The sequence below is a fragment of the Pezoporus occidentalis genome, unplaced genomic scaffold (assembly GCF_034315485.1).
Source record: "Pezoporus occidentalis ecotype Australia unplaced genomic scaffold, CSIRO_AGI_Poc_V1 ctg50, whole genome shotgun sequence".
NCBI lineage: Eukaryota > Metazoa > Chordata > Aves > Psittaciformes > Psittacidae > Pezoporus > Pezoporus occidentalis.
In genome coordinates, this window is record NW_026915836.1 from 2,519,777 (window position 1) to 2,534,479 (window position 14,703).

A 14,703-nucleotide genomic window follows, 5' to 3' on the forward strand; every position below is an offset into this window, starting at 1 on the left:
ATGCTCCTCCTCAGTGCCCCATCTCTCCCATGGACGTGCTGTTTGCAATGATTACAGGTCCCAGCACATAAAAGACATACAAGTTCTAGCATGAACACTTAAACCACTAAAATAGAAATAGCGAGTCAACAGGTTTAAGTTTTATTTATTCTTTCACTGTTTCACTGAGATGCTGGTGGACAAAGCAGACTTTTCTTTACCCTTCTCCATCTTAAGTCTCCTCCTAAAACAGAAAATACCCAAATACACCTTATGTAAACAAGCAACTACTTTCCAAAATGGAAGCTACTACAGAAATACAAGTCTTGATAGAAATGTAGCACATTTTTTATTAGCAATTAATGGAGAAAATGCTGGGCATTCTTTTGGTAACATGGTGGGAATACAGCAGAACAGCCTAGATGTTTTCTTCTTTTGATGTTTGGTGATATTATGATCAATGACATTGTCAGTATCAGTTAGGCAAAAATGAATGTGATGGATCACCCAACCTCAGAATATTTACTGCTGAGAGTAACTGATTCAACAGTAAAGCTTTCATGTTTTTCCCTTTTTTTAATATTTTTTGATTAAACCTTGAGACCTAAAAATCACATAAAAGGGAGCAGTTATTTTTCAGGTACATAAAAAAAAAACCACCCCAAATGAACAAACCCCACTCCTTCAAACCCAACCAAACAAAAAATCCCGTTTTTAGATTGACAGCCATCAAAGGATTTTGTGAATTTAACAGAAAGTTACCAGCACAAATAACAGAACCCAAACAAGAATGACTAAGAATCATACGTAATCATCATACAGATGTACATTTCTGTTAGTGCTACTATTTCTTAAGATAAACATAATCTAATAATCTGAAAACCAGAACAAAAAAAACCCAAACACTAAACCAACGCAATCACTGTAACAGTAAATAACTGGCACTTTTGTACACAAAATTGACTTTAAAACCTCAAAACATGAGCTGCTGGACGTAAGCCCTGATCTGAAGACTAAGAAAGAAACCTAATAGTAGAAAGAGGTTGTGGGCTCAGCACTGAAATATCCTGCTTAAAATCCTTCCATCGTGCTTTATGTACTTCTGTATTTCTAAATGCATCATTCCTGGTTAATGAATTTTACAGATTATTGCTATACTCATATTTTATGCTCAACAACTTCTCAAATATTTTTCCTTTCAAGAAGAAATGGCAAAGGGGAAGGAAAGAAAAAGTTTTTAAAAACAGGTCCAAGATCCTCTTCCCAGTTTAAGACCACTGTACAATGCTTGGCCTACATACTATGGGTGGACCACGAAAGATAAAACAAGCACCATCATTATGTAATAACCTGCAATTATTTTTACAGCTATTGAATTCCATTCTTCCTATGCAATACATAGAATGCAAATGTAAAGCAATAGTACAAATTACAAGCCCTAACAAGGCAGTAAATCTGAACCAAGTCACGCAACATAACTTGTCTATAAACATTCCCACCAGATGCAAAAAAGGCTTTTAAATTTCAAAAGCTGTTCTTTTTAACTCATTTTTCCTTCAATTTTTATTTTTTCTTTTTTTTTTTAATAAAATTAATGGAAACCCCCTATTTCTGCTCATCTCAGAACAGGAAATTAGTTCTATCAAATTAGAGAAAAATTCACAGAAATCAAGACAAATGTTCTAAGATTTAATTTATCAGTAGATGTGGTGGTCCTTTACTACTGCATTATGAAAATAAAAGGTTCGAATATGAGATAACTGTCATCAGAAATACAGTTGATTAGAGATTATGATTCATATTAAGATCATAATCTATAAAAATCATCAGCTGTGCAGAATGAGCTGTTCCAGTTGACAGATCTTATTAACAAACTCTTCCAATAAATTACAGAAAAAGCTGATTTTAAGAAACTGCTTTTGGCTTCCAGCATATGGACCTTAAGGTACTCCTGACACTAACATGGTTTATGTGGTTTTAGTGACTAGTTACTACAGACAAATCATGTGGTTGGGGAAAAGTTGTACTAATATAATTCACTGAGAATAAAGGGAAATGATCAGTTTGCAAAATTCAAATATAACATGTTCTCATTAGAAATAGTATTAATATAGGGCTTTGCTTCCCTTGTGTTATGGGCAGAAGATAGCAGAATAAAATAATGAAAGAATGACTAATCAATCTGTAGTTTCTATAGGTATTTCTGGAGCTTCACTAAATTATAGCAGTAACACTTTACTCTTACCCCTCCAGTGCCAGAATGAGTAGATTCTGTAACAAAGCAAGAGGCCTGACTTATTCTGCAAAACCCTGTATGATTAATAAAGACACTGCAGCAGTAAGACTAGCCAAGAAGCACAATGCAGTGGAATACGTTAAGATCTTACACTTCTACCTACAGTGACAACTAAAATATCCTGCTAAATTAAAAGAAAATAACAAATAAATAGCAACCAAAATCCCCAAACCTTTTCAGCTGACAGAACTTATGTTTTAAATATTTTATCACCAAAAGACTCACTGTTTTTCTGACTCTACAACTTCCTAAACTGCCAGAAGCATTCCATGACATGAAATGGTTTTGGTTTTCTCTTTAGTTTTGGCCTCAGTTGTTATGCCACCTCCCCTGCTTGGAGTTTCCATGCTTCTGGCAAGAGGCTGCTACTCTGACACTGGCCAGCATACTGAGGAAGAACACTTCCTTGATGGCAATTCATTTAGTACTTTTTGATGAAATATGTAGACAGCAAAAGTAAACCACAGATTTCTGTGCACAGGCTAAAGTGAAAGACTCTTAGAGACAACCATCAATGCCAGCTCTTCTTGATAAATGTCTTACACACAGATATATTTATTTTCATGGCCCCTGGATCGTACAATTCACTGGCTTCAGCTACTACAAACTTCTGTTTTGAACTCTGCCAGTACTGACTTGCACAGACCCACTTCTAATCTAAAATCTCAATGGCTCAATATAATTGCATGTTATAAAGTTTACATTTAAACTATTAACAGAAGAAACTTAGACAACCTTTGACAATCTGATATTCCTTTTAAGTAATTTGATGCTGCTACAATAAGTAATATACTGAATATCATACCTCTGTCTAGTTTTAAACCTTAAACTATTGGCTCCAAATGCCTGTAATACATCTCAAGATCAGAAATACATTACGGAATACAATTAGGAAATTAAGACTTTGTGACAGAGGCATAAAGTTAAGTAGCATAAGATTGACAGCAATGCATTAGGAGATCTCTATGGAATGTATGGTGGAAGTATTCAGAGTTATTAGAGCTACATATTATTTCAGAATTACCTACAAGCCTTATATATTGCCAGTCTTCCTATTTGTAAAGGACGTAAAATGACAGCTGCCACCATAGACATAAGTTTCATGTGACGTACAGGTCCATCATTCTACCCAATACAGAAGACATACATACATTATGGGAAGACAGTCAAATAGTATCTACTGCAAAATGCTTTATGTTCTTTTGGGACATAGCTGCCCAAGGTAGTATAAAAGGATCAAGTCAGATCTGGACTCCAATTCCTTCTTGTCGTTGACTTTGTGACCTTAAGACACCACACATTAGGTTTTAGTTAGCTAGCTAGCAACAAAAATCAAATGAATTTCAAAGGAAAAGAAAACATACTTTTTCAGAACATTTAGCTCATATTTTTTTAATTGAACAGACGTAGTACTACTTTTTATACAAGCATGTTTGTGTTTTGGTATTTGGAGTAATTTAACACGAACCTTAAAAGCTGTCAAATAAATCAAACTGCTAAATCACAATAGTAAAGAAACCAGCCTGGGGAAAAAAATATAAATCTTGTTTGACCCTGAATACTATGACTTAACTTCTGTTTGTTCTCTACTATAGCTGATTACTCATACACACACAAGTACTGCAATCTTTTCACAGTACTTGGAATCTGGTCTACGTCATAAGCAAAGGTTGCACTGAAGTCTTTTAACAGACTTCCAAATGATGAAATCACAGTAAGGAAAAACACAAATATGTTCTTATCTTTCAATTTGGACTTGATAAACCTTTTCCACTGACAGTCTTACACACAACTGTTTGGCCCCTGGCAATGTGTCTAGACAACGTCTCTTATTTGTTTCAGTTCTAAAAGATACGCACTAAATGAAATGGTCAACACAAAAAACTCATGAAAAATAGATTTAAAGATTAAAAAAAAAACGAAAATCATCTACAAAAAGCAATTAGGTCTGCTTTCTGTATTTCCTTTACTCTTGAACAGTAAAAAAGTCATTGGAAGCCTGCTGCTCACAGCATCATAGATAAATTGGTCCAGATACTAGCTGTTCACCAGGGCAGAAGAAGCAGATACTTAAGGAAAATGAATACTTTAAAAATTACATACAAGAAGGTGGTGGTAATCACAGAACATCTTTCTTAGCCAAAACCTCAAAACCCTATGGAAATAAAAGAAAAACACCTAAATGTCTTGCTTTCAACAGCATCACCGGCAACATATGCTAAAGTTCACTCATACTGTGTAATCATACTACAGTCACATAACCCAGTATAATTTGTATATTACTGAGCTGGAGACTTTTAATGAATTATCATTATGATAACACATGTTCCTGCATCTGACCAAAACCACAAAGAATGATTTGGATGAGGCATTTTAGATGCTAAGTCTATCCGCTCCATCACTGCTGTGGCACACATAGTACCTGTAAAGTGTGAACTACGGACTGACTCTCCAAACCTGTATGTACAGAGAATGCTTCCATTTATGAAATAGTGGCAAAAATTAAAAATATTGCAACCAACATAAAAGAATTTAAGCCAAAAATAATGTGATTAAAAATCCAACTGCAAGAAAGGGAAAGGGAAAGCACGATAGTAAACAGGATAGAGATATAAGGATTTTCCTGAGCAAGCCAAAGCTCCATTTTTATCAAAAAGAGAACCTTAATGAAAGGCTTACCAACAATGAACCTTGAAGTAGTTTGAGCCACCAGCTTGATTCTGCAGTTATGTCAAGAATTAAAATGTAATGGATATGATTCGCACTAGAAAACAATGCAGAAGTGGATGAAAAGGTCCACGTTAAATTCAAAACCTTTGTATTAAAGTATACCTCTGTAAAAGAAAGCGTAATGAAAGGGCGTCTTTTCCTAAATGTGCTTTTTCAGTGTAAATCAACATTTTCTTTCTGAACAGTTCTTTAGCATGGAAAAGAAAGAATGGTACTTTTTTCTTGCAAATGTGAAGCAATGTGCCAAGAATACTCAGGAAAAAAGATTTATCTGCTGCAGGTGGTATTATGTTTCCAAATGCAGAAGTGAAGAACTTTTACTAGAACTTCAGAATTCAGAGGAAGAGACAGTGTGTTATGCATTGCTCTTTTAATCATTCTTGCTCTTCTTTATGTGCTCAGCTATTTTCCTTAACATGCATACACTTGAACTGAATTTTAAATCTAGTACAGTGAATACCTTTAAAATGACCTGGTTAAATCTGCCCCTCCAGTATAAAAACCCAACTCATCCTATGCCTTAAATCGTTATTCTTTATAGGGAAAGAAGAATACTCTCACCACCATCAGTGCAAATTTGACAGAGTAAGATCTTCTGATTCTGGGGTTTGATTCTCAACAACTCCAAAGATTTTGTAACACTTAGACTGCCCTGACAGCTTACATCCTTAAACCTGAATACTGGCAAACTACACAAGGCTTTCCAGCCATGCTTGTGTTTACCTACTGCCACCAATAAACATTTCAGAAGAGAGTTACAAATCATTGGGGTACTAGGAGTAACTGATGAGGCAAAAATGATGGTCTTTAAATATTTCACCAGATTTTAATACAAGTAGTATTAATTAAACATCAAAAAAGAAGATAGCAGAGAAAGTACAACACAGGTTTGAACTTTGCAAACTGTCACAGAGAAGCTGTAAGGCTGGCTACAGACTAGAACATAACTCAAACACATTAAATTCTGCAGTTAAACATTAAGCTGTTAATACACTAACAGCCTTCTATTACTGACTGCTCCTCCACCTTTCAGGGTAATACATTAACAATTATTTCCACCGCATCAATCAATAGATGCTCTATCATGTACCATAATCCAGCAGGTAGCACTGAAGCCAACTGGCAGGCATGATGGAAAATCAACTCCTATTTTATTGCAACAAATCAAAGAACTATTTATGTCAAAAGTCTCATCAGAAAAAAAAAAAAAAAAGACATAGCTTAGTTTTTTTTAATAGCTTTATAAATTTGGAGCAGTCAGAGAATAATTATTTCAGCCACAACAGAGTAGCTCCAACTCTATCTGCCTTTATATTGCTGCCTTAAGAGATGACATTTGTATGGCTGATAATGTCAGAATAGAAGGAGCTAAACGCAGCAAGGGTAAAAGATCCATGCCTGCTGCAGAACACACACTGTCATAATTCATGCTGGAGCCTGAGTCAAACCATTCTTCCGTTATCATCAAACACTACTGGAATAAAACAGTATTTCTTCTCCTGTGGATACTCATTCAGACTACGTATCATTCTCCTACCACAGACAGTTAATACATCTGCTTGCCTAGAAGAAGTCTGTGTAAGAAACCTCAGGATTTCATCAATACACTGCCCATCAAGAAGGATCAGCTGTTATAAGGCTGTTATGTACAAAAATACATTAATTTTAAACCCCCAAATCTTAGACATTAAGGTTTTAGAAATGTGAAAATAAAGCAAGCCTTGGAAACTGATTCTGCTACCTTCTGTGCATGCCTCTTCACATCACACCATCTACATATGCAAGCAAAATAAATACACATTTTTCTTCAGACTATTGAATCATTCAGTACTCAGGGTGAAGTTGTGGCGCACTGCTGGTTTATCCGCAGTATACCAACCTTCTTTAGAGAAGGTGGAAGATATTCAGTGAACATTGCATTATGCTGAAGAGGAATATGCTGTCACGCCTTAAAATGTTACTCTTTAGAATCAAAAGTAGCATCTGTTTTTATCACAGGGGTCTTACATGCTACATGAATTCATTCACCACGTTCCAACCTCCAAGTTACACAGTTTCCTCAGAGACTAAACAGAGGTATAAGACAGTCCTGTGACTGAAGCTGTTAAGCATACTGGGTATGTACTTGTCCTGAAATTCCCAACCAATTTAAAAGCGTTCCTGGAAAACAAGGTACTTGCTGCCTGCTCTTGCCAGAACTCCATAGTTTGCATTAGATGTTCTCAGTCTTTTTTTTACCAGTCTTTCAGAAGCAAATCACAGCTATCCTACAGTCCAGGCGAGCTGCTGCTGCACCCTGCTTCTCAACACCGCCCTTCCTGAAAAGGCCTTTGCCAACCACCTTACATCTGACTGGAAATGTTCAAGTGAGAAGAGAATGTCCTGATGAACACAGAACAAACTGAAAATATTCGGATGTATTGGGGAAAGTTAGGAGCAGCTCATTACTCAAACAGCAGTCTACAGAAAGCAAAGAGATCACAGGATACCAATCTCAGACTACAACCAAAAATTTCAGGTAGATCATAGTTGTGCCCACTTTTAGTTTCACGGTTCTAAGCTTGAAACATCTTATTTGGAGAAACTGCAATTGTGATCTAACAATAGTTGAAGACTGTTGTAACAATAAGATGAAGAGGAGGTAATGGAATCCACACTGACGTTTTCATCTTAACATAAAAAAGTTACTCAACATTAAGTAGCTGTTCTTCCCAAATATTTAAAAGTAAAAAGATGATTAAGAGGCAGGCGTACAGTTCAGAGGAAAGATGGGTGCTGGTAACATCAGGTAACTCAAACTTTGTCTGCAGTAGAAGTTCAGCACTTCATTCAACAGTAACGATAACAGGGACAACCCTGATCTTTCACTGCTTCTCTGAACATAATAACACTGACTTTACAATGGGCTTCCACAGCAATGGCTTGAAAGACTGACTGTCCCCTGCTGTGAAGACCACTCATTTCAAATTCTTCCATACTGGTAGTTTGTCACAAGTTTGTTTTGGGTTTGTTTGTTTGTTGGGTCTGGGCTTTTTTTTGGTAAAAATACTTTTTTCCAATTCAAATCAATACTCTATAGTCCTACTTTCTAAAGTATCTGGTCAAATTAGTGTTCAGAAACAAAGTAAACATCAAAACCCTCAATTCTTGTCATCAGGTATTTGCTTTCATTCCCTAATAAGAAATGGTATTTTTAGTTTGCTATTCTGCTTCTACTATTAAGACTACTGGTAAAACTGGGACTGCTCATTAAAAAACAACACTTACATAACATGAAATTCCACAGACTAATACAAAAGAGTTTATCTGTAAATATTTAAATTTGCTCCCCAAGATAATACCTTGGATTTAGTCAAGAGTTTGCTACTTACAATATTGTCTAAAAACCCAGAACATTTGCATTGCACAGCATCTCCTACAACAACCCTAATCCTGCAAGGTGCTTTAGAGTGATATAGGTGTATATCTACTACCTGGTAAAACGGCATGTGAAAAACCAGTGTGGCCTAACATCACCTTTCCAAAACATAAACCAATCAGGTTTAGAAATGGTGGACTTTCAAAGTCCTGGAAAGGAGGAGGGCAGAAAATTTTACTAAGAACATTTCCAGAACTCATACTCTCTCACAAGCACTCTCAACTTAGACATTAACTTTACCTTGAGCAGGTAGGTAGGAATGTTACTGAAATCTACAGGCAACTTCAAGAGGAAGCGAGCTGAGAATTCTCCAGTCTGTGGAAGAAAGGTAACACTAATGAGACCTGGTGTCTAAGACAGAACAGCAAACTGAATGTTCAGAGTATGAAACTAGAAAAATGTGAGCACTCACACCAAGCAGAAGGGTTTACATTTAGAACATTTCTGACTGGAATTACTGAAGATGGAGAAAATGATTTACAGATTTCACAGATGTTATGAGAAAACACCTTAGAAACCCTAAAACATCACTGCCAGTAAGTCAACATCAAAAAGTAGTCAGAATACAACAAAATCAGACTATGGTTTGTTAGGCCCTAAATAGAGACCCGTCTTGGCTGTACTCATTTCCGGACAAAAGCCTGGCAAGACATGCAAACAGTCTGAAAACAAAGCTAAAAACCTGACAAATTTAAAAGAGCATATGCATGAGAGAGAGGCATCTTCCCAAGTGAATCTGGAATGACTAATGTGACACTGCACCACAAGCGCCCTCTGAATAAACACAGAGGAAAGAACTGAAGTAGCAGGTTTTATAATTTATTTTTCAGAATTATGTGACTCTTAACACCTAGGCAACAGCTTACTAAGAATTTGCCAGGCGTCCCCTACACATTGCTCTTTATTTATGCATAAAGCGTATGCAAAGGAAGTGGAAAGGATTTCCTTTCTGTTACATACACTTCCCGAACACCAGACTTTGTCCACCTGGCTATGAAGCAATGAAGTTGGCTCTTTTTGAAAAACAAATGCCTGCCTGATTTCCGCTATATTAATTTTTTGTTCATCTCTGGTTTTTTATTCAATAAAACAGCCATATAGCAGTTATTTCTGTCACATTGAATTAGTCGGACAAAAAGCATTAAACAGTAAGTGCATAGTTAAGTATAGAAAATTGGGATATCTTGACACAAGGCAGCAAAACTTGTTTTCAGTTTTCACACTGCCCTGTCTTTGCACACACCCCTTACTTAGTTACATGATGACATACAACTTTTAAAACATAGTACTTCGTTTTAACAGGCAAGGGGACAAATCAAAGGTGTATGAATATGCAGTATCCGTTCTCCCACAGTAACACATATGTACTACTGCACTGTTTCCTGAACATACTAACTATGCAACAGAAAGTGAACACATATTAAAGCCAGACTTCATGATGATACTACTTGTGAGGATAGATGCCAACTTTCTGAAGCGGTATTATTTATGCATGCAGGAAAATCACCGCCTTCTTGTGCATGTATAACACAAAGACTGCTCTGATGACAGCCAGGGCACTTGCTTTTCATTCAGAGTGAAACTGATATTATAGACAGTGCTTCTTGTCTGGATTTAGCTTCCAAAAAATGCCACAGGACATTGGCCATAAAATCCAGACAGTTATTTCTGGTAAAAAAACAAGTCTGATGAACAGGGATTGCCACTGAACAGATGAATGGCCTCTGATCAAAACAGCTGCTCCAAGACATGGGAGTAAATAAGGACTCACAGACTACATCCTTTTGTCATTCAACCATGATTATTTTGCAGAGCATCGATTCTCAAAGTGTTCTGGAGGGGCAGGGAGCAGTCCCTGTCCATGGTGCTCGCCTACCCAAATCCAACCGCCTGGTCACAGCCATCAGGTAGAGTCAAATCAATTTCTGGCCACAGCACTGAGAGATTAGAGAGCTAGCGGGCATCTGTACCAGTCAGTACTCTGCCAACATGAAGCTGCTGAGCTAGATAATCATAGAATCATAGAAAATGAGGGTGGGAAAGGGCCTTAAGATCATGGTTTGTCTATTTGTCATAGATCTTGGAGACACTTCACAAAATTGAAGATTCTGGAATAAATGCATAAGAGAAAATTTCTGTTCCATTTTGGGACACAGCACTGAATTGAGGCCTCCTCTTCAAAGCTTTTTAACTCATGCACTTATAATGATTGCTTTTATAACACAGTGCAAGGTTCACTTATAGATGATAACTTCATGAGCCTGGTGAGCTACTATTGATCCCTGAGAGATGGCAATAACGTGATTCTCAATGACTTCCAGGAAAAGGAGGTAACATGCAGTTTATCTCATTTTTCACATAAACACTCCTGCTGCCCTGATAATCAAGACTAACAAAACAGTTGTAAAGAACAGGAAAAAGAACACAAGCTAGTTTCATAGTTTTGAGTTTTAGGACACTCATAAACAAGCCTCTGTCATGTATACACCAGGTTCATAGAATCTCCAAACAAGGCTCTCAAATCTTTTCTTGATAGAGAGCATAAACTTTGAAAACAAAGCACACGCTACAGAAACCTCAAATAGCTCTGCAGTGATTTAAAGGATTTATCCCAAAATGTATTTAAGATTTATTTTATGGGAATATTTTTAACTAAGACAGCATTTCAAATGTGAAAAAAAATAATTTGTTTATTCAGTCCCCAAACAAAGACTGAGGAAAGACTTAAAAGACTCAAGTAGATACTGCTTTCCTACTAAAAAAAAAGGAAAACACCCATAGTTTTCTACAGTCTTGAGTGGAATTTTGACAGCTGCCAAAAACTGTGACAAAAATCTCACTACAGTTCAGGAAGTCTTTTGCATTTCAATAAACCAGTCTGATGATATTTACAGATGTGGCAAGTTGTTTGTGATGGGAGCTATAGAGAACAACATTTAAGAACAAATTAATGAAATATTCTGATCTATGAACATAAGAAATCTGAAATTCTCTGATGAAAATTTTACTTGGCTTAAAATAAAAAGCCTATGTGACTTGTCTAAGAAAAGAAAAACAGTACTGAGAGTTGTAAACATCCTTGTGTCACCTGTAACTTAAGGATGATTAAAGTGACATAAAGCTGAATTTTAGGGCCTGATAACAGGAATGCTGAATTTTCATCAGTTTTCTATTTCAGCAGATGCTGTTTCTGAAGGCCAGTATATCCTGAGAGTATGCTGTTGATGAAAGTAAGAGGGGGACGTGTTCAGCATAAACACAACTGAGTATTTCCTGATATATCTGACTCCAAGCTTCCCATGATAAATACATATTACCAATGCAAAAAACCTGATTTTTGTAAAGCTTATTCTGTGGCAGAGATCCATTTTAAAAACCTAAAAAATAAACCACCCACAAACCAAAATGTCTACACTGCCAATAGCCTCATTTTAGGAGGATGAGGTGGTATACGTGGAGCATTTCTATGCAGCACAGCACATTTCCTAAGGCAAAGGATACAACTTCAGGAAACAGATAAGCCCGTTTAATGTCTAACTGCTGTACAAAGACATGGCCTTACAAGGTCACTGCTCTAACCCCATGTCACCTCTTACTGTCCTTCTGCAGAAATTTTGGTGTTTGGGTTTTTTTTTCCTCTCCAGTTTAAGTTCCTGAAACAACTTAGCTTAAACAAATGCCAGAGGGACACAGGCAGCTGCAGCAACTCAACTGTAATATGGCACCACACCCTAATACATCCTACCTTTACTGACTAGGACAGGGCATCATACCAACACTGCTATTCTGCCTCTCAAATCTTCAGAGCTAACTCAAACTTCCAAATAACACTACACTGTGCCCTGTAAATACTGCACAGGCCATTCAACAGTTTTCATAGTTTTTGTCTATAACTCAGATGAACTAACACCAGGCTGATAAAGTTACTCACCTGGAAATCTGGTCCAACCAAGGCAGTGGAATGACAACAATGTACAAAACAGGAACATAGAAAGTGAGCTGAAGTCAAATAGAAGTTTTCTCCATTTGGAACAAGGCATGGAGATTCACAGAAACAACTCAAGTTTAGCAAGATAAGAGCTGTATTAAGTGACACTAAAAGCACTTTGGCAGAAATACTCTGAATAACTTACCCAGTTGTTCTTCTTGCCAGCATAGATTTCCATGTTTTCTCCATACTGGGGCTCTTCAAGTAAAGTTTGATATTCGAACATGAGACGAGAGCTCTCACGTAATCGGCTGCATTGAAATTGGTGATACTGCTGCACGAGTTCTTTCACAACAAGGAGGAGACACTCAGGGTTTGAAGGATTCCAAGAAGCTAAATTCTGTTGAATTGGAAAAGAACAGAGACCAAAATTGTCTACAGCAATAGAAAGACAAGCACTCCTCCTTCCATACTGATACTAAAGGCATGTATGCACATGGAAGGTTTGTGACAAACAAAATAAACCATAATATTAAATGCAAAGTTTATATCATGCTTTGGAAGGAAACCAGGTCATGACTTTCAGCAACACAATTCATGATTTTTGAATGACTGTGGCTGACAGTGCTGCATTAACTGTCTACTCATCACTCATTGCTGTGATTACGATGAAAAACATACATTTCTGTCACATGAAAATGGTTGGGAGAAACAAGAGGTCTGGAAGGTGGTGATCCCATTCCTCAGAAACACAGACATTGTTCTTGCTTTGCTAAAAAGAAAAACTTACGATCTTAGAATGCGGATGGAGCACTTAGGGGAACACTTGCCCCTGAGTACAGATTTGAAAAGAACCTGATATTTACAGAATTTACAGACTCACCCAAGACTGACAGGCTCAGCTTAAAAAGCACAACAGGACATAACTGCTGATCACAATTGGCTTTGTTTTACATGGATGAATGAACAGTTCAATGAACAGTTACAGGAATAAACTGTACTCCTTAAACCTCTGTCCTTAGAAGCTACCACAGTGTCACAGACTTTACATTTGATGATGGCTTGAAGTAGAAGCACTGGTTTGGGGTTGGGTTTTTTTTTTCTTCCTTCTAGACAGTAAGAACACTTATAAAATGAGAATATTATCACTTCCATATCTTAAAAAGTAAACTACATTCTGGAGTAATTGTTGAATGGCTGAGATACTAATGCGATTCATCTAAGTTCCTCAAATACATACTACCAAGAGACTAAAAGCCTTGTTCTGCCTTGTCTGCATCTACAGCTTGTAAAAATCTAATCCCGTCTTGACCCATTTAAGCTTATCCAAATCTACAGAATTTGTCAGGTAGACAGCGTCTTCTAGGAAACACATTTTGCATCATGCAGTCTAAAACCAGACAGAGTATAACCTTAAATTTCCTGTTCCCAAGCTGCTGCTGAAATAAAGCATTTCCAGAAAGCCAGAGGATGTAATATGCCAGTACGTATTGATATCAGCCAGACAAGTGGGAATAACCTTTCCTCCTAATGTCATTGGTATAACACAATAGAAATGTTCTGTCAAAGGAAATGACCCGCAATATTTTAATAACTGACCTAAATGCAACCAAACCTTTTGTTTTTTAAATAACATTACACTACAGAACAAAAAAAAAAGAACCGAGCAAGAGGAAATCCATTGTCACCTGTCCAGCACAGAGCAGAGGACTGCTCTCTTCAAAGAATTCAAGAACACCGCATGAAAACTGGCTTTATGCTGCATTGCCTTAAAGCTACATGAATTAGAATGAATTATTTGACTGTAGGATCCTTACTAAATACCTTTCATTCAGTAAATATTCAAACCAAGTACAAACTGGATATAAAAAGCAAATCACCTGGAGAAAAACTCAACTACCCACCCAGCGCATACATCAATTACAACAGATTCTCACTGATGAAAGCGTAAATATACAATGGTCAAACAAATCTTCTGTAACACAAATTCTCATTTAAATAAACATTCATTTTGAACTTGGGAATTACAGTACCGTAGTGCTTCTTGTCTGGCAGTTAGCCATCACATTTCTGCCCATTTTGTTAACTTTGCAGAAGTGCTGCTCTTTTCAGAAGATCAAATCTTCTAAATTTTAACACAAACCCTTCTGAATACAATGACGTATTTATGTATGCAAAAATTCTTACATATGTAAGTGCTGCTTACTTGCCCTCTTCATTAAGGTTTATTCACCTGGAAATACTTTAAAACCATTTTATTGTGATCCAGTTTCAACAGTATGCCAAACTCCATGCTACATGGTTCTCTCAAACTGTACCTTCTTTGATCTTTCTTCTGTTTTTGAAATCAAA

At 36.7% G+C, this 14,703-nt stretch overlaps 1 protein-coding gene across 3 annotated transcripts in view; it reads right to left on the reverse strand.

Moving 5' to 3' along the window:
* The window catches only part of BABAM2 (BRISC and BRCA1 A complex member 2), a 168,304-nt gene that overhangs the window by 106,686 nt on the left and 46,915 nt on the right, over positions 1-14,703 (reverse strand). For all 3 annotated transcript variants that reach the window (XM_062637037.1, XM_062637039.1, XM_062637038.1), the window contains 2 exons: positions 12,557-12,751; positions 8,664-8,738 (listed from right to left, as the gene is read on the reverse strand). In XM_062637037.1, coding sequence (XP_062493021.1) covers positions 8,664-8,738; positions 12,557-12,751 — 270 coding nt within the window. The remainder of the gene's footprint in view (positions 1-8,663; positions 8,739-12,556; positions 12,752-14,703) is intronic.